Below are 24,801 nucleotides of genomic sequence, written 5' to 3' on the forward strand. Positions count from 1 at the left end.
TGTTTCTTTTCAAATGGTATCAAGAATATGCATATCCTTGTTTCAGTTCCTGAGCTACAGGCAGTTAGATATGTAATTTTGGGTGAAAATTGAAAAAAAGGATCAGATCCCTAACCGGTCTCCTCCTATTCCTCTACACTGATTGAAGTGGATTTAACAAGTGACATCAATAAGGGATCAGAGCTTTCACCTGGATTCACCTGGTCAGCCTATGTCATCAAAATATTTTTTGTTACACTCAGCATTTATCCTGTATTCACTTCACTATATGGATATTGAACTCAGGTTCTAATGCACCTAGAGCATATGAAGCTTCTTGAGCTGCTTTGGTGTATGAAAGGTGCTGTAAAAAATAGACTTCAATAGAAAATGAATAGACATTTTGGTCTGTCATCTTGAACACACCATAATGTTTTTTCATTGAAGTTTAAGACCAACAATGTTGTTTCGTGGAATTTTAATTAGTACACTGTATGAATGTGTCATCTATTTTGTTTGTTTAAAATTATTCAATAAGTCTGCACCTTCTCTCCACGTGCCCCTCCTCGTGTGCCCGACTCAGACCCAGAATCTCCCTTTGGACCGAAAGGACCCCTGTCTCCTTTCTCTCCTCTGTCACCCTTCTCTCCTCTAGATCCACCTGGGCCTTGAAAACAAAAGAAAGATAGAGAAAAAGAAAGGCAAAAATTATTACCTCCTGAAAATAAATGTTTACAAAATGATGAACGGTTGCATCCTTATCCTAAACCAACATTTCCTTCCCCAGTTTACTGGCAGGAAATGGCTTTCTCGTTTGTTGGCCAGAGCATCCTTGTGTCCTTACTACCGACTGTAATTTATAGGTTGTTGAGAAGCCTTGGAAGATATGGTCATAATCTTCTTGACAGAGTTAAAATTCCACAACTGCATGCACATCGTTTCCCATCATCTTTCCTGATAAATCCATGTTTTTTTTATAACCTTTATTTAACTAGGCAAGTCAGTTAAGAACAAATTCTTATTTTCAATGACGGCCTAGGAACAGTGGGTTAACTGCCTGTTCAGGGCCAGATTTGTACCTTGTCAGCTCAGGGGTTTGAACTTGCAACCTTCCAGTTACTAGTCCAACGCTCTAACCACTAGGCTACCCTGCCGCCCCATTCTACCAACCAAGCAGGCACTTTAATTTCGATAGACCCCCCCATTGCATGGCAATGCAACATGCAGAGTCTTGCATATCCTGCAGTCCAGAGTGAGAGCATCCAACTCCAACACTTTGTGGGTGCATCTCAAGTGAATTCCTCTCTGTGTCCCTTTTCTTCCATCTCCGCTGATGTGGAGATAAAAGCACATTCCTGGTAAATGTTGTGTTCGAGACCACCTAAAGCGAGACTGATTCAAGACTAAGACCGGAGGAAATCGAGTCTGAGTCAAGACCAAGACCGGGAGGGGGACAAGAGGTTCGAGACCAGAAAAATGCAAGTCCAATTCAAGACAATGATTGTAATTTTACCAAAATAACCACGATAATAAGAGATCAAAATGTCCAGTATTTCTGTATTCATATTTCAGAACAACATATGGATTCTTTAGATATTCAGATAGAATTATTACTATTATTACTAACCCAAACACAGTGGTGAACAATGGGCATTCTACGCCTTCAGAGAAGAGCTAAGGACATAAAGTAATAATAATAATTCTATTACTATTTTCAATGATGTTCTGATTTAATCTCTTCAGTTTCAGTTTTTGTTGGAAAGGGTTAACACTGAAGACCAGCAAAAACACTTCAAAGTACTACTTAAGTAGTTTGTTGTGGTATCTGTACTTTACTATTTTTTTGGGGACAACTTTTACTCCACTACATTCCTAAACAAAACAATGTACTTTTTACTCCTTACATCTTCCCCGACACCCAAAAGTACTAGTTACATTTTTAATGCTTAGCAGGACAGGAAAATTGTCTATTTCCCGCACTTATCAAGAGAACATGCCCAGTCATCCCTACTGCCTCTGATCTGGCAGATTCACTAAACACAAATGCTTCATTTGTAAATGGTGTCTCAGTGTTGATGTGTGCCCCTGCCTATCCGTAAAAAAAAATGTTTTTAATCGAGAAATGTTTGCCATCTGGTTTGCTTAATTTGAAATGATTTATACTTTAACTTTTGATACTTAAGTACATTTTAGCGATTACATTTATTTTGATACTTAGGTACATTTAAAACCAAATACCTTTAGATTTACTCAAGAAGTATTTTACTGGGTGACTTCCACTTTTACTCGAGTCATTTTCTTTTAAGGTATCTTTACTTTTACTCAAGTATGACAATTGGGTACTTTTTCCACCACTGGATAAATCTAGCTAGCTGAGGCAGTCATTGGTTAGGCCATCAAAAGCTAGATAAAGGTATCTGCCATTCAACAGTATTGGGGCAAAATGTAGTAGTGACATTGGAATCAACCAAACACATTTAGACTTTTTTGACTTTTTTTACAAAAAAATTATGGAAACTTTTGCCTTGTTGAAGGCCAACAGGTCACTGTGCAATAGCGAGCAGTAGTTTTCCCACGGTCTAGCTAGATAGCTTTTCTTGTCAGTAGTTTTCAGCGGCTGCAGCCGCTGTTATCACAAAGTTCATTTCCAGAAATTCTGCACATTTTGCCATGTGGCGTAGAGAAAACTTAGCCGTTTTAAAGCAAGTTTGCTGCAATTCTACACATTTTGCCATGGGTCGGAGGATATTTTTACATAAAAATTTTAGCAATAATTTCATGCAATTCTGATGTTATTTGTTAGCTTCTTTCTTTTCAAGAATAACCTAAGTTTCAAGTGATCATCATCTGGTGAGTGGAACTGTGTTTTTTATTGCAGCGTGCTTGTTGTTGTTAGCCATCTCTTTGAAAATAACTTACGTGTGAAACACTGTTGCATTTAAAGTGGAACTGACAGCATTTTAGCAACATGACATTTTATTCAAATCTGTTCATATACACCCCTGGGAAGAATATGACACTTAAAAAGAAAATCTGACAAGCGACCACTTGGATATGGTTGTTTTCATAAATTCTTAAAATTTTGGGGAATTACGTATACTAAGGCATTGTGAAAGCGGCAGTGTGTTTGGACAATTAATAGACACTGCAGCAAATAAAACCAAATAAAAAGATGCATCTTGTCCAGGACCAGAGTCAACACAGACTGGTGAGCTATAGCCAATCAGAGCTACAGAAGACCTTTATACAAACAAGCCATTTGCCACACGGCGCTGCCATCATTCACTTTGAACTGGACTGTGTGTTTACAGGCAGTTGCAAAAGTGCGACTTTAGATCATTAATACGCATTCGCCAAAAGCTACAATCGATTTTTGCAAATAAAATCAATTTCTGCAAATATGTAAACACCACGGGAGTTCTTTTACATTTGATCAATAAACCATGAAAAGGTAGGCACTCCCTCAGTTATACACATAAGCAACAACAAGATCAACAACTAATGCTAGCCTCTTGGTACTAGGGGGCAGTATTTTCATTTTTGGGAAAAAAACGTTCCCATTTTAAAACGGGATATTTTGTCAGGAAAAGATGCTAGAATATGCATATAATTGACAGCTTTCGAAAAAAGCACTCTAACGTTTCCAAAACTGTAAAGATATTGTCTGTGAGTATAACAGAACTGATGTTGCAGAGGCGAAAGCCTGAGAAAAATCCAATCCGGAAGTGCCCCAGGTTTTGAAAGCGCTGCGTTCCAATGACTCCCTATTCGGCTGTGAATATACCATCAACGAGCTTACGCTTTCTACGTATTCCCCAAGGTGTCTACAGCTTTGTGACGTAGTTTTACGCATTCCTGTTGAAGAATAGCCGTAGGCGCCCACATTGCGTAAGTGGTCACATGGTGGCTCCGAGAGAGATTCTCGCGTAAAATACAGAGGTAGCCGTTACTCCAATCGGTCCTAGTGAAAAACGAATTGTCCCGACGGATATATTATCTAATAGATATTAGAAAAACACCTTGAGGATGGATTCTAAACAACGTTTGCCATGTTTCTGTTGATATTATGGAGCTAATTTGGCTAATATTTTTCGGCGTTGTGGTGACCGCAATTTCCGGACGATTTCTCAGCCGAATGTGAAGAACAAACGGAGCTGTTTCACCTACAAAATAATATTTTGGGAAAAAATGAACTTTGGCTATCTACCTGGGAGTCTTGTGAGTGAAAACATCCAAAGTTCATCAAAGGTAAACGATTTAATTTGATTGCTTTTCTGATTTCCGTGTCAAGGTTGCCTGCATAATGCTATGCTTTCGATAAACTTAAACAAATTCTTGTCTAGCGCTGGCTGTAAAGCATATTTTGAAAATCTGAGATGACAGGGTGATTAACAAAAGGCTAAGCTGTGTTTCAATATATTTAATTTGTGATTTTCATGAATAGGAATATTTTCTAGGGATATTTATGTCCGTTGCGTTATGCTAATTAGTTTCAGGTGATGATTACGCTCCCGCATGCGGGTTTGGGAGTCACAAAAGGCTAGCTAGAGCAAGATGAGCTCAAATCTAGCTTAGATATGCTAAGTGTATAACATTCATTCAAGTTGTTGCTAGCTAACCAAATGGCACCTGCATCTCTAGCTGTCTATAGTCACTGAAAATCAAAAGAGGAAAAAAAGTCGGTCACTCACCCAATCACTTTTAAAAAATTAAGGAAACAAGGAGGCAGCTATTTCCTGTATCGACCTGTAATTCCAGGCAGAAACCCACCTGCTTTGAGCCTTACCTGTTTAGTTAAAAATATATATATACAGTTGAAGTCAGAAATTTAAATACACTTAGGTTGGAGTCATTAAAACTTGTTTTTCAACCACTCCAAAAATGTCTTGTTTTGGCAAGTCAGTGCATGACACAAGTACTTTTTCCAACAATTGTTTGCAAAAAGATAATTTAACTTATAATTCACTTTATCACAATTCCAGTGGGTCAGAAGTTTAAATACACAAAGTTGACTGTGCCTCTAAACAGCTTGAAAAAGTCCAGAAAATGTTGTCATGGCTTTAGAAGCTTCTGATTTGATTGGAGGTGTTCCTGTGGATGTATTTCAAGGCCTACCTTAAAACCCAGTGCCTTTTTGCTTGACATCATGGGAAAATCAAAATAAATCAGTCAAGACCTCAGAAAAAAAATTGTAGACCTCCGCAAGCCTGGTTCATCCTTGGAAGCAATTTCCAAACACCTGAAGGTACCACGTTCATCTGTACAAACAATAGTATGTAAGTATAAACACCATGGGACCACGCAGCCGTCATAAAGCTCAGGAAAGAGAGGCATTGTCTCCTAGAGATGAATGTACTTTGGTGTGAAAAGTTCAAATCAATCCCAGAACAAGAGCAAAGGACCTTGTGAAGATGCTGGAGGAAATGGGTACAAAAGTGTCTATATCCACAGTAAAACGAGTCCTATATCAACATAACCTGAAAGGCCACTCAGCAAGGAAGAAGCCACTGCTCCAAAACCGCTATAAAAAAGCCAGACTACGGTTCGCAAATGCACATGGGGACAAAGATCGTACTTTTTGGAGAAATGTCCTCTGGTCTGATGAAACAAAAATATAACTGTTTGGCCATAATGACCGTCGCTATGTTTGGAGGAAAAAGGGGGCGGCTTGCAAGCCGAAGAACACCTTCCCAACCGTGAAGCATAGGGGTGGCAGCATCATGTTGTGGGGGTGCTTTGCTGCAGGAGGGGCTGGTGCACTTCACAAAATAGATCATCATGAGGTAGGAAAATTGTGGATATTTTGAAGCAACATCTCAAGACATCAGTCAGGAAGTTAAAGCTTGGTCGCAAATGGGTCTTCAAAATGGACAATGACGTCAAGCATGATTCCAAAGTTGTGGCAAAATGGCTTAAGGACAACAAAGTCAAGGAATTGGAGTGGCCATCACAAAGCCCTGACCTCAGTCCTATAGAAAATGTGTGGGCAGAACTGAAAAAGCGTGTGCGAGCAATGAGGCCTACACACCTGACTCAGTTACACCAGCTCTGTCAGGAGAAATGGGCCAAAATTCACCCAACCTATTGTGGGAAGCTTGTGGCTACCCAAAACATTTGACCCAAGTTAAACAATTTAAAGGTAATGCTACCAAATACTATTCCCACTGGGAATGTGATGAAAGAAATAACATCTGAAATAAATCATTCTCTCTATTATTCTGATATTTCACATTCTTAAAATAAAGCGGTGATCCTAACTGACAGGGAATTTTTACTTGGATTAAATGTCAGGAATTGTGAAAATCTGAGTTTAAATGTATTTGGCTACGGTGTATATTAACTTCCAACTTCAACTGTATACACACTACCGTTCAAAAGTTTGGGGTCCCTTAGAAATGTCCTTGTTTTTGAAAGAAAATAAAAACATTTTGTCCATTAAAATAACATCAAATTGATCAGAAATACAGTGTAGACATTGTTAATGTTGTAAATGAAGTGAAGAGGCGACTCCCCTGGTCTTCTAGGCAGACATCCTCTGTCCAGTGTCTGTTCTTTTACCCATCGTAATCTTTTATTTTTTTTGGCCAGTCTGAGATATGTATTTTTCTTTGCAACTCCACCTAGAAGGCCAGCATCCCGGAGTCGCCTCTTCACTGTTGACGTTGAGACTGGTGTTTTGCGGGTACTATTTAATGAAGCTGCCAGTTGAGTACTTGTGAGGTGTCTGTTTCTCAAACTAGACAATCTAATGTACTTGTCCTCTTGCTCAGTTATGCACCAGGGCCTCCCACTAATCTTTATATTCTGTTTAGAGCTAGTTTGTGCTGTTCTGTGAAGGGAGTAGTAGTGCTCGAGATCTTCAGTTTCTTGGCAATTTCTCGCATGGAATAGTCTTAATTTCTCCGAACAATAATAGACTGACGAGTTTCAGAAGAAAGTGCTTTGTTTCTGGCCATTTTGATCCTGTAAACGAACCCACAAATGCTGATGCTCCAGATACTCAACTAGTGTAAAGAAGGCCAGTTGTATTGCTTCTTTAACCAGAACAACAGTTTTCAGCTGTGCTAACATAATTACAAAAGGGTTTTCTAACGATCAATTAGACTTTTAAAATTATAAACATGGATTAGCTAACACAACATGCCTTGGAACACAGGAGTGATGGTTGCTGATAATGGGCCTCTGTACACCTATGTAAATATTCTATTAAAAAATCAGCCGTTTCCAGCTACAATAGTCATTTACAACATTAACAATGTCTACACTGTATTTCTGATCAGTTAGATGTAAAAAAACCTGTGCTTTTCTTTCAAAATCAAGGACATTTCTAAGTGACCCCAAACTTTTGAACGGTAGTGTCTATATATTTGCCTGTTTTGCATGTTATTTTGGCATTAATACATCACATATCAGTTTTCAAAACAATATAAAAAAATGAATTGTGTTAATAAAGCCGCATACAACATGCTCTCTTTTTTGCTTTCTTGAGTAAGGCAGCACCAAACCGCAGGTGTTTCAGCTAGGGATGCATGACATATCGGTGAACAAATCGGACAATATTAGCTAAAAATGCCAACATCGGATGAAAGAGTAAGAACATTTCAGCGAGACAACTCAAAAGGTGAAATCCATTAAAGCCAAGATAATGGAACTCATTGTCCTTGACAATCAACTGTTCTCTGCCGTGGGTGATGTTGGCTTTCGCCGACTGGTCGGGCACCGGTACACACTACCAAGTGTGCCATGTTCAGCTGTTGCCCTACCGGAGTCACACAGTAATACCGTCACTACTTTTAGCTTCATGACATACATACACTTTGAAATGCCATTTGGGTCGTTCCGTGTCAAAAAAAGATAGAGTAGCACTGTCAAAGCTGTACAAAAAAAAGAAAACAAGCAAACACAGTTCACGAAAGATGTGTTTACAATACCGTGTTGGTAATAAAGCATAATTTGTTCGACCGCAACTTCTGGGGTAGCTAGTTTTGGCTTGGAACCTAGCTAGCACCAATACAACCAGCATGAAAACAATGACCAGTAGAAACTGCAGTCATTTTCAGTATTCTTAGCAATGACATAGGAATCCTTGTGAGTAAGTATTAGCTAGGTTGCCACTTGTTGTTCGCCTAATGAAATTGAACTTCAGTTCATGAAAATAATAAATAACGAATAGTTAGCCAGCTACTTAACTCCGTTGGCCAAACCTAAGGTTATAGGCAGCCAGTTAGCTTCAACTGGCTAGTGAGGCTCGGCTGGACCGGGTTATGTATTGTGAAGCTAGCCACAATAAGGATAAGGCACAATAGTGGAATTTGCAGTTTGCCTTCAAAATAAAAGTATGTAATTGACAGTGATGCAAATATATACAAATAGTGGAATTATGCCATACTTTTACTTTGAAGGCTAACTGTAAAGTCATCTGTTGTGGCTAATCCTTATTGTGGCTAGCTTCACATAGATGGTTCCAACCACCGTTAATCAAATAAGAACTGTCTTATAAATTAGGGTTATTTTAGATTATGAAACCTAGCTATAACTACAGAAACAGATTGTCGTTTTGCCATGTTTTGGGGGAAGAAAATTGTTTGCATCCATGAACTAGCTAGCTTTTTTTATGACCATCACAGTAGGTGCGCGAGACAACTTTACCTTCATCACAGCATATGTATCGATGAATCGTTGTGACACATGAAATACGAATGATGGTGTAATCAATGTGTAACGACAAAAGTTAATGAACGCTTTAAATTATTATGTGACGTGCAGTCAAGTTCAGGCCTGATTGGGCAACAAGCTTGTTTGACACGTCAAAAAGTGTTATCTGACATGTCTAAGTGTTATCTTTTTTGACATGCAAAGGCCCAAATGGCGTTCCATAGAAATCCTGGTTGAGCATGAAATGACTGAACAAATGAACAATCAAACAGCACAGCAAGTAGGTGAAAGAAATAGGTTTTGATTATGTTTTACTGGTAATGGGGACATACATAAATGCCAACAAAATAACATTTTGGTCAGTGTGGTGTGTGTGGAACCTTTATTTATCAAGTCAGTTAAGAACAAATTCTAATTTACAATGATGGCCATGACGACGCTGGGCCAATTGTGCGCCACCCTATGGGGCTCCCAATCACGGCCAGATGTGATACAGCCTGGATTCGAACCAGGGACTGTAGTGACACTTCTTGCACTGAGATGCAGTGCCTTAAACTGCTGCGTCCATGTGTGTGTGTTAACTATTTAACTGTACTAGAATGCTTAAAAGGCCATAATTTTTTTTAAATATCGGTTATCGGTATTGTTTTTTGGGGCAAGGAAAATAAAGGATATCGGTATCGGTCAAAAATGTCATATCGGTGCATTACTAGTTTCAGCCTAGCTCAGTGCTTTCTGTGGTGGTGGGGCAGCCAGCGGAAAATACAGAGCGTAGGGGTTGGCAATGTTCTCTAGTTGCGCCGTGAGTGGATCATGTCACTCATGGGGACACCACGTCACCGCAAAATCTACAGGGAGAGCACGAAAAATCAAGCCCCTTGGGTGCTGCCATAGATTTACATTAGAGTGCCCATCCAAGAAGGCTCAAAGTAATTTGCCACAGATCATGTGGCTTTGCTTGAACTGATCATGTCAACATCATACTTTAAAATCTTAGCTAGCAAGCTAGACAAGCAGTCATTGTCATGACTCTATTCGAAAATCTACTGGCAAATCCTTTTCAATCCTTGTCATATGAAGAGGAATTATAGATAAAACATATCGGTGCTCATCGGCCATTGGACATAAACATTACTCAACAAGTTGGAAATCACAAATTCAACAATGATTGTTTTTTTAAGAATCAGTGGCAAACTGCAAGTGTTGCAAAGCAATCACTAGCCTGCTATTCAGTGGAGAGGGTGTGTTGTCCAACTCTGGGTATAAGGGTCTCTTTTCCAAGCTTAAAAGGATAAACAATCACATGCAACACCATGGGCCAGAAAATGTTGAATACATTGGCCATGGTGTCAATTCAGCATGACTTCTGCCATGTTCAAAACAACTGGAAACTCGGAACTGGGAAATCTCAGACTTCATTAAGTTTAAGACAACTGGGAACTCTTGGGGGGGGGGGGGAATGTTTTGAACAGTCATCGAACTCGTAATTCCAAGTCGGGAACTCGTGACTCTTTCTAGAACTTCGACCTGAAGTCGAAGGATGTCAAAATGTCAAAAAATTCCACCTTGTTTTTTCTGAGTTCCCAGTTCTCTTAAAAGCACCTTAAATCCAGAGAATGCCAGACTTTGATGGCAAAATTTGCCCACAAGACAGCCGCGTCCCCTTCCCGTTCAAGTGAGCACCACACAACAAGGTAAAAAAATATATTTTATACTGCTGCATAAATTATTTAATATGCGAGGGAGATACGTATACTGTAGCTAAGAAAGTAATACTAACACAATACCCAAACCGGACGCAAATTAAATTTGTCCCTCTACACCAAACACGATCACGACACGCAGGTTGAAATATCAAAACAAACTCTGAACCAATTATATTAATTTGGGGACAGATCAAAAACCATGAAACATTTATGGCAATGTAGCTAGCTAGCTTGCAGTTGCTAGCTAATTTGCCCTATTTAGCTAGTTTGCTGTTGCTAGCTCATTTGTCCTGGTATATAAATGCTGAGTTGTTATTTTACCTGAAATGCACAAGGTCCTCTACTCCGACAATTAATCCATACATAAAACAGTCAACCAAATCGTTTCTTTTCATCTCTCCTCCTTCCAGGCTTTTTCTTCTTTGGATTTTATATGGCGATTGGCATCTAACTTTCATAGGTGTATTACCACGACCGACCACCCTCAGTTCATCTTTCTTGCGCCGCGTTCAGCCTCACAAATAGAACTGACTCCTATTTTAGCACCTGCCAACACAGACGCTCGCGCGAGCAGTGTTGGTGCAATGATTGAATAACATGTATGTGTACATTTATTTTGGTGTGGTCAGCATGTTGTGTAGTAAGCTTTTAGTAGCCCATGTGCCTAACCCTAATAATTTGGTTCCTTTCCCCCTCATAACTTAGCCTACGGTTCTGACTTAGTGTAAAGGGAGATTACTGTAAGAACAGCCCATATTCTGAATTCTGTCGCTGTACATTTCAAAAGTGCTGAACAAATAATTATATTGACTATGTCCGTATTAGCTCGCTCATTAATGTCTTCATCGAAATTACGGAGTGACTTTTATCCGCTCATCGTTCCTTTATGCCATAGTTCGTACATCTTAATTTTCAGTAGAAATCACATTTTTTAAGCAAGTCAGCCATATCAGCTATGTTTTAAAAAAAGGCAGCAAATGAGACTAAACAAGGCCCCGCTAATAGCCAGGTGTAGCTGTGGTAAGCATTCACTCCATTGTGCTGAAAAAAAGCTCTGTGGTTGGGACAGCTTTATGTAGACCCTAACAGATTGTGGGCACCATTTGACACCGTTATAGTGGAATTAATGTATTGTTTATTGATGTGTTGGGTGGTGTAGTGGATTTTCTGGCATGCATCTAAAAACATTTTGGGGAGTTAGCCCCACCTAGATTTACATGCTACACTGTCCATTTCAGACTATTGAGATGACACCCCAGCTGTTCTGTTGCCCTCAGTAACCCACCTTGCGGTCCTGGATCACCAGGATTGGACTCCACAGTAAACCGGCCAGTGTCACCAACATTGACTGAAAAGAACGCAAGAACAAGTAAGACACTTTTTTTTACACTATTTCTTGGATCACGGGTCAATGTGCATTGTTGTGGCATGAACTACAATACCAATTGAGAACAAATAAATATAATGGCCCCAATAGTTGGCAAAGCTAGTTTCATTGTTCTTTATTGATTGGATAGGGGCAAGGAAGTGAATTGAAATTTTTGTTCTCACTACTTCAGTTTAGGTGACTCTCACTTGTCACATTTATAGTGTGGTCTAAAGGTCTAAATGCAGTCAATGTAAACATGATTGCCTTCACTCAGGAAAGTTAACCGTCCGGAGTAAATTACAGTTTAAATACCACTATTGCAATAACTTCAATAACACATTTTGTTGTGTTACAGCCTGAATTTAATATTGATTAATTTGAGATGTTTTGTCACTGGCCTACACACAATACCCCATAATGTCAAAGCGGAATTATGTTTTTAGAAGTTTTCACAAAAAATGAAAAACTTAAATGTTGTGAGTCAATAAGTATTCAACCCCTTTCTTATGGCAAACCTAAATAAGTTCAGGAGTAAAGACTTGCCATAATAAGCTTGGTCTCACTGTGTGCAATAATTGTGTTTAACATGGTTTTTGAATGACCACTTCATCTCTGGACCCCACACATACACTATATAAACAGAAGTATGTGGACCCCCTTTAATTTTGTTACGGCTCTCGTTGGTGGCAGGAAGAGTGGACGAAAGCGCAGCGTGGAAAGTGTTTATGATTCTTTTATTTGAACAAACACAAAATAAAAAACGTGAAAATGAAAGCCCACAGTTCTGTCAGGCAGAAACAAGATCCCACAAAACCCAAAAGGAAAATGACAACTTATATGTGATCCCCAATCAGAGACAACGATAGACAGCTGCCTCTGATTGGGAAAAACACACGGCCAAAAACAAAGAAATAGAAAACATTTTAAGTGCGTAAAATCAGGCAAACCTCCATGCAATCTCAATAGACAAACATTAGCAGTAGAAAGGTCTTGCTGAAGAGCTCAGTGACTTTCAACATGGCACCGTCATAGGATGCTACCTTTCCAACAAGTCAGTTGTTAAAATTTCTGTCCTGCTAGCGCTGCACTGTAAGTGTTGTTATTGTGAAGTGGAAACATTTAGGAGCAACAACGGCTCAGCCACGAAGTGGTAGGCCACACAAGCTCACAGAAAAGGGACCGCTTAGTGTGAAGTGTGTAGAATATAAAAATTGTCTGTCCTCGGTTGAAACACTCTCTACTGAGTTAGAAACTATCTCTGGAAGCAATGTCAGCACAATAACTGTTCTTCGGGAGCTTAAAGAAATGGGTTTCCATGGCCGAGCAGCCACACACAAGCATAAGACCACAATGCGAATGCCAAGCATTGGCTGGAGTGGTGTAATGCTCCCCACCATTGGACTCTGGAGCAGTGGAAACGTGATCTCTGGAGTGATGAATCATGCTTCACCATGTGGCAGTCCGAAGGACAAATCTGGGTTTGACGGATGAGAGGAGAACGCTAACTGGCCCAATGCATAGCGCCAACTGTAAAGTTTGGTGGAGGAGTAATAATAGTCTGGGGCTGTTTTTCATGGTTTCGGGCGAGGCCCCTTAGTTCCAGTGAAGGGAAATCTTAACGCTGCAGCATACAATGCCGTTCTATACGATTCTGTGCTTCCTTTGTTGCAACTGTTTGGGGAAGGCCCTTTGCTTTTTCACCAAGACAATGCCAATCTACACAAAAGTGAGGTCCATACAGAAATGGTTTGTCGAGATTGGTGTGGAAGAACTTGACTGGCCTACACAGAGCCTTGACCTCAACCCCATCGAACACCTTTGAATTGGAATGCCGACTGCGATCCAGGCCTAATTGCCCAACATCAGTGCCAGACTTCACTAATGCTCTTGTGGCTGAATGGAAGCATGTCCTCGCAGCAATGTTCCAACATCTAGTGGACAGCATTCCCAGAAGAGTGGTGGCTGTTATGGCAGCAAAACTCCATGTTAATACCCATGATTTTGGAAAGAGATGTTGGACGAGCAGGTGTCCACATAATTGTACACTACATGACCAAAAGTATGTAAGGTCCCTCAGTCAAGCAGTGAATTTCAAACACAGATTCAACCACAAAGACCAGGGAGGTTTTCCAATGTCTCACAAAGAAGGGCACCTATTGGTAGATGGGTAAAAAAAAGTACACATTGAATATCTCTTTGAGCATGGTGAGAGTTGAATGGCTATGATAGGAGAAAACTGAGGATGGATCAACAACATTGTAGTTACTACACAATACTAACCAATTTGACAGAGTGAAAAGGACAGAATAAAAATGTAATTATATTTGCAACAAGGCACTAAAGTAATACTGCAAAAAAAATGTGGCAAAGCAATAAACATTTTTTATTCTGGACAAAAAGTTATGTTTGGGGCATTTCCAATACAACACATTACTGAGTACCACTCTCAGTGGTTTTTATTATATATTATCAAGCATAGTAGTGGTTGCATCATGTTATGGGTATGCTTGTAATCATTAAGGACTGGGGAGTTTGTCAGGATAAAAAAATAAATGGATTGGAGATAAGCACAGGCAAAATCCTAGAGGAAAACCAGATTCAGTCTGCTTTTTACCAGACACTGGGAGAAGAATCTACACGAGTTGCTTACCATGAAAACGGTGAATGTTCCTGAGTGGCCAAGCTACAGTTTTGACTTAAATCTACTTGAAGATCTATGGCAAGACCTGGAAATGGTTGTTTATCAATGATCAACAACCAATTTGACAGAGCTTGAGGAATTTTGAAAACAATAAATGGGCAAATGTTATCCATTAACATCTTAGAGACATAACCAGAAAGACTCACCATTGTAATCGATGCCAAAGGTGCTCCTTCTCAGGGGTGTGAATAATTATTTAAATGAGATATTTCTGTCATTCATTTTCAATAAATGTTCTAACATTTCTAGAAATATTACACTTTGTCATTATGGGGTATTGTGTGTAGATGGGTGAGAAAAAACATTATTTAATAAATGTTTCCTTCAGTCTGTAACAACAAAATGTGAAATAAGTCAAGTGGTATGAATGCTTTCTGAAGTTACTGTATGTCTCATACAATACGTTTTCAAAAGCTTATCTGTCCAGTTCACAGTTTGGGCAAGTTTGTACTATTTGTGATGGATATTTATTTGCACTGAATTTAAATGGGTAATGCAATTTCTTGTTTGTATTTTATTTACTGAGAGCCAGGGCCATACTCAGACATAATTTACATATGAAGCATGTGTTTAGTGAGTCCACCAGATCAGAGGTAGTAAGGATGACCAGGGTTGTTCTCTTGATACATGTGTGAATTGGACCATTGTCTGTCCTGCTAAGCATTCAAAATGTACTTTTGGTGTCAGGGAAAATGTATGGAGTAAAAAGTACATTATTTTCTTTAGGAATGTAGTGATGTGTCACATCCTGATCTGTTTCACCTGTCCTTGTGATTGTCTCCACCCCCTCCAGGTGTCGCTTATTTTCCCCAGTGTATTTATCCCTGTTTCCTGTCTCTCTGTGCCAGTTCGTCTTGTATGTTTGTCAACTCAATCAGTGTGTTTTTTCGTGTACTCCTTTTTCTCTACTCTTCACTAGTTCTCCAGGTTTTGACCCTTGCCTGTTTTCTGGACTCCATTCCCACCTGCCTGACCATTCTGCCTGCCCTGACCTCGAGCCTGCCTGCCCTTCGGTACTCTGAACTGGTTTTGACCTTTTGCCTGTACACGATCATTCTCTTGCCTACCCCTTTTTGGAATAATAAACATCTAAGACTCCAACCATGTGCCTCCTGTGTATCGCCGTGTGCCCTTATAGTGAAGTAAAAGTAAAAAATAACCATATAGTGAAAATAACCAGTAGTCTACCTAAATCATGAAAATGAAGTGTCATGACACATAGCATGCATATGGTATGGTAACCATGAACTTTTCTCATAACATCATAACCATCATGTCAAACTTGGTCCATGTCAATATTTATCAATTGTCCACTGTTACTACATAAAAATATAATACAGATGCATGTAACACATTGCTAACACTTTATAATAACTTTTTACAAGCCAATAATAGATAATTTATAAGGCATGTGTTAATGACTTACACATGTTACACAAATCACACGTCTTATAAATGATGCTTGGATTGTGTATAAAGACACATTTCTGTTTTATAAGTTAATGGATAATAAAGTACATCTTATCTTATATTAATATTACTATAAAGTGCTAAAAACACATCTACAATAGTCAACCAATGTGACTAGTGGTCTTGCAAACCCATACAACATTCTGTCTTGTCAAGACCAGGACTCTCCAACTCTGTTTCTGGAAAGCTACCGTCCTGTAGGTTTTCGCTCCAACCCTAATCTAGTGCAGCTGATTCCAATAATAAGCTTGTTGATAAGCTGAATCAAGTTATTTACAACTGGGTTTAAAACCTAAAGTAGGGTAGCTTTCCAGACACAGGGCTGGGGAGTCCTGATCTAGACTATGACCTTATTGAACTCACCAGTCTCTTTCTTGGGAGACACCTCTGGTTGTTGCCGGGTCACTGGGGGCTGCTGAATCGGGCGTGACGACGGAGGGGTAGTCTGGAGAAAGACGTTAAAACAGCATTGAAAAACAAACATAAAAATATATCGAGCTCAGCTCCAAAGGAAAGAAAACGTGCGGGAGATTAGCCTTGGGGGTATGATTGGGGGTATGATGTCAATAATTTCAGATTCCACTGTATGTACTATATGTTTTGTGTTTTATTTTTGTTATGGCGTAATCATACGTGCTAATTGTTGGCAGACTAGCACAGTGCTAATGGTTGGCAGACTAGCACAGACTAGACGGTGTCCATTATGTAATTTCCTCTCGGGCTAGCTTACCCTAAACAAATTGATACCGATTACCAAGCAAACACACTCTCTCTTCCCCTCTGTGAGGTAGTCTCTACAGTGGTGTTGCAAAGAGCTGTGATGGTGGCGCCAAGTTTATGTGCGCCCATTATGAATATACAACAGTGAGTTGGTCCAGTGAGCGAGATGGTGGGTGTACTTTCTCCCACTGGGAGCGGAGGGGATGGCGCCAAGCAGCAGGTATTTTGGTTGGGAGGAACATGTCTGGCAACAGGAATGTGACCCGTTTTGGGCTACAGCTCTTAAGATAGTGGTCAGAGAATAGAGTGGAGGAGATGGTGTGTGTATGCACATGTTTCAGTGTGTGTGTCTGGGTGTGCGTGTCAGGGTGTGCGTGTCAGGGTGTGTGTGTGTGCACATGTTTCAGTGTGTGTGTCGGGTGTAAGTGTCTGGGTGTAAGTGTCAGGGTGTGTGTGTGTGTGTGTACATGTTTCAGTGTGTGTGTCTGGGTGTAAGTGTCAGGTTGTGTGTGTTGGGGAGTAGAGACAAGGAAGGACTGCCAAAGATCTGTCATCACTGCTAGCGCTCTACAGATGGGACAATCTGCAGAGGGGAAGAGGGGAGGCCATTTCCAGACTCACCTCCCTCAGTGAGAGGAAGATAACACCTAACACCCCCGTTTTCTAAACTCATTCTTCACCAGGTGACACGCCTCACATTGTCACCTGTGGAATTTGAGAGGGGAGTACTGGGTGGGACAGATGAATGGATAGATGGATGGAGGGGGGCAATTTTAAATAAAAAATATGGAATTCTTCACAAAATTAAGCAGTTTCCTCTGTGGACAAACATTCTTCCTTTTGTAGGGCCTGAAGTTGACTGTGTAAAGAATTTGACTTGTGACTGTTATATGACAGATCCAAGGGGATATATATAATAAAACAGACCTGCATGTATACTCCCATGCATTCATCGCTTCTGAGAGGTGGGAGTGAAGAGGGTGGGGACAGACGAGGCACTTGGTGGTGATGGATTTGAAAAACACAACTTAATTTAACCATAGAAGGCACAAGCCCAATTTTGCCCGATGCAGATTTAAACTTGTCTGCTATATGTTCTCTGAACAAAACTATTTAGGCCACAAAGCTGATGCAACAAGGTAAAGTTGGCACAAGGACCAGATTCACACACCGAATACACACACGCCTAATCCCGGACTCCATATGAGATTCGAGACACAATTGTGTGAGAAATGTAATAAAATAAGAAGTCTGTTTACTTCACTGTCACGAGCTGAGTCTTAAAAGAAAACAAATCTCACACAATATTAAATTATACGCACTTTCACCCAGACAATTGCGTAATGGGAGTTTCCAAGTTTTCTTAAGCTTGACGGTAGGTAACTCATTCTACCAAAAGCTGTTTAATGGAGCAGAAACAATGTTGTCGCTTTTTTCTGCAGTGCGGATTTGAGTGAAATCCTGCCCTTAGAGCACTGTGTAATGATGACAACTCACAAGTCCTTCAATCACACACAAATCCGCCGTCAGTCGCACAACAGAAAGTTTCCTCAGATAACTCTGCGTTTCCTTCTTTGCTTTCCCAAGCTTGAGCGGGAGTCAGACAGGCTAAAACTCAGACAATCTGGTCAGACAGGCATTATATGTTGCAATGAAACAACTTGATGGAAAGTCAAAGTCAACAGTATGTTGGGTAACAGCTGTTCCATACGATGCTAATAAACACGTCGGGAGGATGGAAAGCCCGTGTGAAGTGGCACAAGGCTTCAAAGTTGGCCTGTGCACCTGGAGCCCTGTGGAACCTACAAGGTCTGGCAGACCAAAGACAGGCCAACTTCCCCCGTCATCTCTTTCCGTTACCTCCCTATTCCTGTTCTCTCAACTTTTAAGTCTGATTGAGAAACCAGAGCTGGATCAGACACATCTGGCTGTCTACCTAGTCTTCCACTTTAATTGGTGTGCCCCGACAGTGCCCCGACAGTGCCGTTGTATGGAGGCTCGGGGTTGTGCTGCAAAATTTGCTTATTGTAGAGGGTATTGTAATATCATAAAATGCATGGTCCACATCTGTGTGTTTGTGTGGGGGAGATGATGCTCGTGTTAGTTTAGGACATTGTCCAGGTGATGACCCACAGCCAAACCGGCCATATACATTCCCCACTACCCACCCCCTCCCCATACAGCTCCCTACAGTTTGAAATAGCCAGATAGTTCGGTTTCAATGTTGACCATATGTTAGAAGTACATGACTGTGGATGGTTACATCTCAAATTGCACCCTATTCCCAACATACAGTAGTGCACTATAGTAGTGAATAGGGTGCCATTTGAATAGCGTGCCCTACATAGTTTTACAGAGTTCCCTACATCCCTACTAAATAATGCATAGTCACTTGAATAAGTCTACCTACATGTACATATTACCTCAATTACCTCGACTAACCAGTGCCCCCGCAATTGTTATTTTACTGCTGCTCATTCATTATTGGGTACTTTTATTTCTTACTCTTTTTTAGGTATTTTCTTAAAACTGCATTATTGGTTAAGGGCTTGTAAGTAAGCATTTCACTGTAAGGTCTACCTACACCTGTTGTTTTCGGTGCATGTGACAAATAACATTTGATTTGTGTCCGCCGCTCACAAGAAGGGAGTGAAGTCCTGACACATCAAAAGGTGAAAAATTCACATGCTTGTGAGTGAACGGCAACATATACAGATAAAATGGATTTCAGGGCACATACCGAAACTGTCGGTCTGTCGTCCTCAACCCACACATATTTTTGTACCTCCACGTCCCATTTCAAAGTACCCTATGGGGAGAGTAAGACAAAGGAGGCTCTACAACAACTGCGCAAAAAATATAAACACAACAAAAAACAATCCCTAAGATTCATTAGGCCGTAATGTATGGATTTCACATGACTGGGAATACAGATACGCATCTGTTGGTCACAGATACCTTAAAAAAATGTAGGAACATGGATCAGAAAACAAGTCCGTATCTGGTGATATCACCATTTGCCTCATGGAGCAGGAGACATCTCCTTCGCATAGAGTTGATCAGGCTGTTGATTGTGGCCTGTGGAATGTTGTCCCACTCCTCTTCAATGGCTGTGCAACATTGCTGGATATTGACGGGAACTGGAGCATCCAAAAGATGCTCAATATGTGACATGTCTGGTGAGTATGCAGGCCATGGCAGAACTGGGCCATTTTCAGCTTGCAGGAATTGTGTACAGATCCTTGAGGAATGTTGCCGGGCATAATCTTTCTGAAACATTAGGTGATGGCAGCGGATTTTTGTATTTATTTTATTTCACCTTTATTTAACCAGATAGGCCAGTTGAGAACAAGTTCTCATTTACAACTGTGACCTGGCCAAGATAAAGCAAAGCAGTGCAACAAAAACAACAACACAGAGTTACACATAAACAAACGTACAGTCAATAACACACACAAAAAAAATTATGAATGGCACGATGAATGGATGAATGGCACGCCAATGGGCCTCAGGATCTGGTCACGGTATCTCTGTACATTCAAATTGCCATCGATAAAATGCAATTGTGTTTGTTGTCCCTTGCAAATGCCTGCCCTACCATGAACCCACCGCCACCATGGGGCACTCTGTTTACAACATTGACATCAGCAAACCGCTTGCCCAAATGACGCCATACACATGGTCTGCGGTTGTGAGGCCGGTTGAATGTGCTTACGGAAGAGAAATTAACGTTACATTTTCTGGCAGCATCACTGGTGGACATTCCTGCAGTCAGCATGCCAATTGCACACTCCCTCAAAACTTGAAACATCTGTGGCATTGTGTTGTGTGACAAAACTGCACATTTTAGAGTGACCTTTTATTGTCCACAGCAAAAGGTGCACCTGTGTAATGATCATGCTGTTTAATCAGCGTCTTGATATACCACACCATGGCCAGGTCTCAATTGTAAATGAGAACTTGTTCTCAACTTGCCTACCTGGTTAAATAAAGGTGAAATAAAAAATTTAAAATAAATAAAAAGGTTGATGGATTACATAGGCAAAGGAGAAATGCTCACTAACAGGGATGTAAACGAATTTGTGCACAAAATTTGAGAGAAATATGCTTTTTGGGCGTGTGGAAAATTTCTGGGATCTTTTATTTCAGCTCATGAAACCTACACTTTACATGTTGCATTTATATTTTTGTTCAGTGTTGTAAAAACCCATCATGTGGTGACATTACCAAACCTACAACCAGTACATAGCCAAGCCTTGCTGCTCACACTCTCTGACCTTTGAAACGTCACATATAACCTGGTTTTAACCTTAATTTTAACATAAAAATGTCAAACGATCATACCGAGCCTTTCTTCTTCCCGTCCAGTTTCCCTTCCACATCGCCGCTTCCGCCATCTCCTGAAGCCTGGGCGGGGAGAGACCAGGGGTGTATTCATTAGTGCAAACCCGTAGCAAAACGTTTTGCAATGAAAAACGAATGTTTCTTCAGGTAGGTCCCTTCCGATTTCAGCCCCTTTGCTTCTGTTTGGTTGCTATTGTTCCCTCTAATTTCCCAAGTTCCCTCTAAGTTTAAGCCACCCCATATCCTGCTAAGGCAACAACTGTATAAGCGCTACGCTGCCCCACCTATGTTAATGTATGGGTGGCGGGTCAAGGGTCACTTACCACATCCGAGTCGTCCCCTTCCTCCTCACACTGTCTTTCAGCAGCCTGGGGGTTTCCAACAACCCTCAGCTCCCCAATCACCCCCTATGAAGGAAAACACACACAGGCAAGCGCATATACGCAGGCAGACACACACACAGACAGTTGTCAATACATGGCCTTTGATGTCTGGTGTCTGTATGTGTGGGGTGATGTAAAACAAGGCATGTTGCGGTGCTGCTGCACAGCTGGTCCTCTGCCTGTACAAGTCTGCATTCTTCTCCCATCATTAAGCCCACAAGCCATGGCCCTGCTCTAAACATAAACAAACATAAATCTTCCCTCTGAAGTCCTGTGTCTTCAAACATGTGTACCTGATCTGTGTGGTGGATTTGTTGTGGAATTCCCCCCTTATTGAAGAAGCTGAGGGGTTTATTACAGTTGTCCCAGTGTTGAGCAATGAAATGGACGCATGTGATATGACACTCTCCTCTTCCACGGTCCCAGTCCATCGAGCTTCTTTCAATGTATCGCATTAATAGCATCTTATCAAGTCAATCAAAAAGCCAATCATGTGATTCAGGGGAATTTGCTTTTAACATGTTTTAAACGGATAAAAGCTCTAGTTATGAAGAGCTTCTCTTTCGATGAATGTCCACAAATGTGTTCACAAGCCTTCAATGTCCCTAAATAGCTATCAAATATATTTATTTCGTTGATTTTATGAGGACTTTTTTTCAGTAAGCTGTAGGCACCCTATGTGCTTCTATGTAAACAACCATTGTTTGCCTCAGCTGTCTCTAAGAACTGTCTTTAAAAAGATGAAAACCTCCCTTCCACACAGCTTGGAGAACAAAAGAGGCAATGCTCTGACATTTGGCCAAACCCTTTTGTCTAAATCCCCTCATTTGGTCTTGTCAAGATAGGACAGACCGACTGAGCTGTCTTGAACCCAAATGAGAGCTATTTGGGATTCTGCTCTGAGCATTCCGAGGCCCTGAGGTGTACTTTGCTTGAAGACATGCCCAGAAAATGCCCAGCAAAATCAGTCAACAGTGGGTAGAACTACACACATTCACATATTTTAAAGGATATGCCATGGACATAAAACGAACCCACGTCCGTCAATATGTCTACCTCAGGGTTAATACGCACAAAAAGACTCCCTCGAGTTGCCCGTTAATGCTTTATTGGAATAAAGATATCATTGCTTCCTATGACCATGTTTTAAATCATCCAATTATCTTGGTTTAGTCAGACAGGGTTTACCATGTGTAAATGTATAGACAGAAAGTAAAACAATAATTACAATGCTGTCTGGGAACTAATGAATCATTGCAGAAATATGTAAGTTAGTCAAGCAATAAAAAAGATTCAATGTTGCGTTATTTGTCATTTTTGTTCTCATTCTGACATCATATGATTGCATGGCTTACCATGTTGAGTACTCCCAACAGCACATATTTTTGCGAATAAGGTGTGCCTGTCCAGGGCTACAATAAAAATGTGTAATGTATGGGGTACTCAAGGACTGGAGTTGGGAAACACTAGCTTACGATACTGACTTGAATCTTATTATTGGAGCGGGATCAATTTAAGCGGGATCAACTTTTGCTTTATCCTAGCAACATTGTCTCAGCGCAAGCCAATATTCTGAAATAAAATGTACTAAATTTCATTAATTAATTTCAAACAGGGTTCATTCTAAGAATGTTAAGTCTTAGTCTTTACAGATTTGAATGTACAACTGGTAACACTTCAGTATAGGAATGACATTAAGCCACCGATTTGCAATATAAGTAGCATATTCATTGTTTCCTTATTCACACAAGTAGAAAATTAAACAGTGGATAAAGGCTTGATGAATAGCTTATAGCACACAAAGACCTAACTAGCTACTTATTTACACACTTTTAAACTGCATATTAGTGACCACTATGTGATTCATATGCTTACATATTACCCTACAATCTACTGAATGAGGAGATACAACAAATTCAGATGATGTCAGCAAAAACTAAACAAAGGGCACCGTCAATAGGCACCATCTTGTGCTCGGAACATAAGGCCGATTGTCCTGGTCACAGAAGCACCTGTCTGCTTGTGCCCTCTGCTTACAGGGAGACCTGTATTTGTGTGCTGGGTGCTGCAGAGCGACTAGGGGTCAGCTGCAGCACTTACGCAGGGGGATGGAGGGGAGGGCCAACTGGAGCTAATTGATCCCCCACCATGAAGTCCACCAATTATACTTCTGTGTTTCCCCGGAGGAGACAGGGGATGGTCGGGGTCAGACCACTTTTATGTTTTGATTTAAAGCAGGCCAATTAAAGGCAATCAAATCATAAAGGGGTTGCCAAACACAACGGTTTCGGTTTCACGTGTCTGAATCAGCCTGACTAGGAGGGCAACACTGACTGGTCTGATTTCCGATTCCACTTACCCCTGACACCGATATATTTCTCAAGTAGAAAATGTTTTAAGGATAGTAGGGCTTGATATAAGTGCACATAAGTCAAAACTATGAATTCATCTTGGACTGCATAGGACGTTCTGATTTCTGCTCAAGTTTAAGCCAGAATTGCGGACTACATATCCTACTCTTATGCTATTATTATGCCATAGGCTATTCAGGATAGGGCCCTGAGTAAAATATAAGAGAGTTTGGGGTAGAATTGCCTTTCAAGTCCTTCAATCCAGGAAATTACAAATGACACATTTTCGCATTGACCAAGTTGAAACACAACGGACCCCGACTCTGATATTAAAAAGTCCAGTCATAGCATGATACATACCAGGAACTTATCGGGATCGGCCCCTCCGGCTTGGCCCACGAACACCCCGGCTCCGGCCTCCAGCGCCATCTCATCCGGGGACCTCTCGAAGCGTACCACCTGGGGTTGGTCGTCGCAGTTGATGTAGAAGGTGACCTTGTCGTCCAGCACGGAGATGGAGAAGCGGTTCCACTGGTCGGCCAAGTTGTGCACGGGGAAGGTGGCCGCCACGTACGACACCTGCGAATCGGGCTCCGTGTAGTAGAAGATTACATTCTGCTTGTTCGCTTTGACCGGCGACAGCTTGACGCCCACATACATGATCTTCTGCGAGGCGTCTGTGACCGAAAAGATGACTCCGCCCTTGGTGGACTGGGGCTTCAGGTTGAAGAGGAGGGAGAAGTCCCGGTAGAAGGGGCTGGGAAGATGGGCACGTGCCAACTGGCCCGTGTTGGCGTCGGGACCGAAGACGTAGCCGGGGCTGTTGTCGGGACCATAGATCTTGGTGATCTCGTCTGGGGGAGGGTCCCCGATCAGTTGCAGGAGGGAGACACCGATCTCATCTACAGTAGAGAAACAGGAAGTTAGTACACAGCACACAGGAAACGCCGATGACGGGGTGGGCTGCATGGCGAGATTGGGTTAGCGTGCTCTATTAGTGTGTTGGGGTTTGACACAGTGGGTTTTGGTCTGCGAGGTAAAAGCAGACCGCCAACACTTTCTTTGTAGTGTTTAGTGAGTTTTTTGGGGGAGGGAAGGGGGGCAGCAATGTTAACGAACCCAG

The 24,801-nt window shown here is 41.1% G+C and overlaps 1 protein-coding gene across 7 annotated transcripts in view; it reads right to left on the reverse strand.

The window, feature by feature from the left end:
- The window catches only part of LOC109871420 (collagen alpha-1(XVIII) chain), a 186,877-nt gene that overhangs the window by 54,018 nt on the left and 108,058 nt on the right, over positions 1 to 24,801 (reverse strand). For 3 of the 7 annotated variants that reach the window (XM_020462302.2, XM_020462301.2, XM_020462297.2), the window contains 7 exons: positions 24,039 to 24,580; positions 21,268 to 21,351; positions 20,945 to 21,007; positions 19,341 to 19,409; positions 16,244 to 16,325; positions 11,626 to 11,688; positions 525 to 646 (listed from right to left, as the gene is read on the reverse strand). In XM_020462302.2, the coding sequence (XP_020317891.1) occupies positions 525 to 646; positions 11,626 to 11,688; positions 16,244 to 16,325; positions 19,341 to 19,409; positions 20,945 to 21,007; positions 21,268 to 21,351; positions 24,039 to 24,580 (1,025 nt within the window). The remainder of the gene's footprint in view (positions 1 to 524; positions 647 to 11,625; positions 11,689 to 16,243; positions 16,326 to 19,340; positions 19,410 to 20,944; positions 21,008 to 21,267; positions 21,352 to 24,038; positions 24,581 to 24,801) is intronic. The other 4 variants (XM_031806146.1, XM_020462299.2, XM_020462300.2 and 1 more) reach the window with 3 other exon arrangements.

This window comes from Oncorhynchus kisutch, linkage group LG26, assembly GCF_002021735.2.
Source record: "Oncorhynchus kisutch isolate 150728-3 linkage group LG26, Okis_V2, whole genome shotgun sequence".
NCBI lineage: Eukaryota > Metazoa > Chordata > Actinopteri > Salmoniformes > Salmonidae > Oncorhynchus > Oncorhynchus kisutch.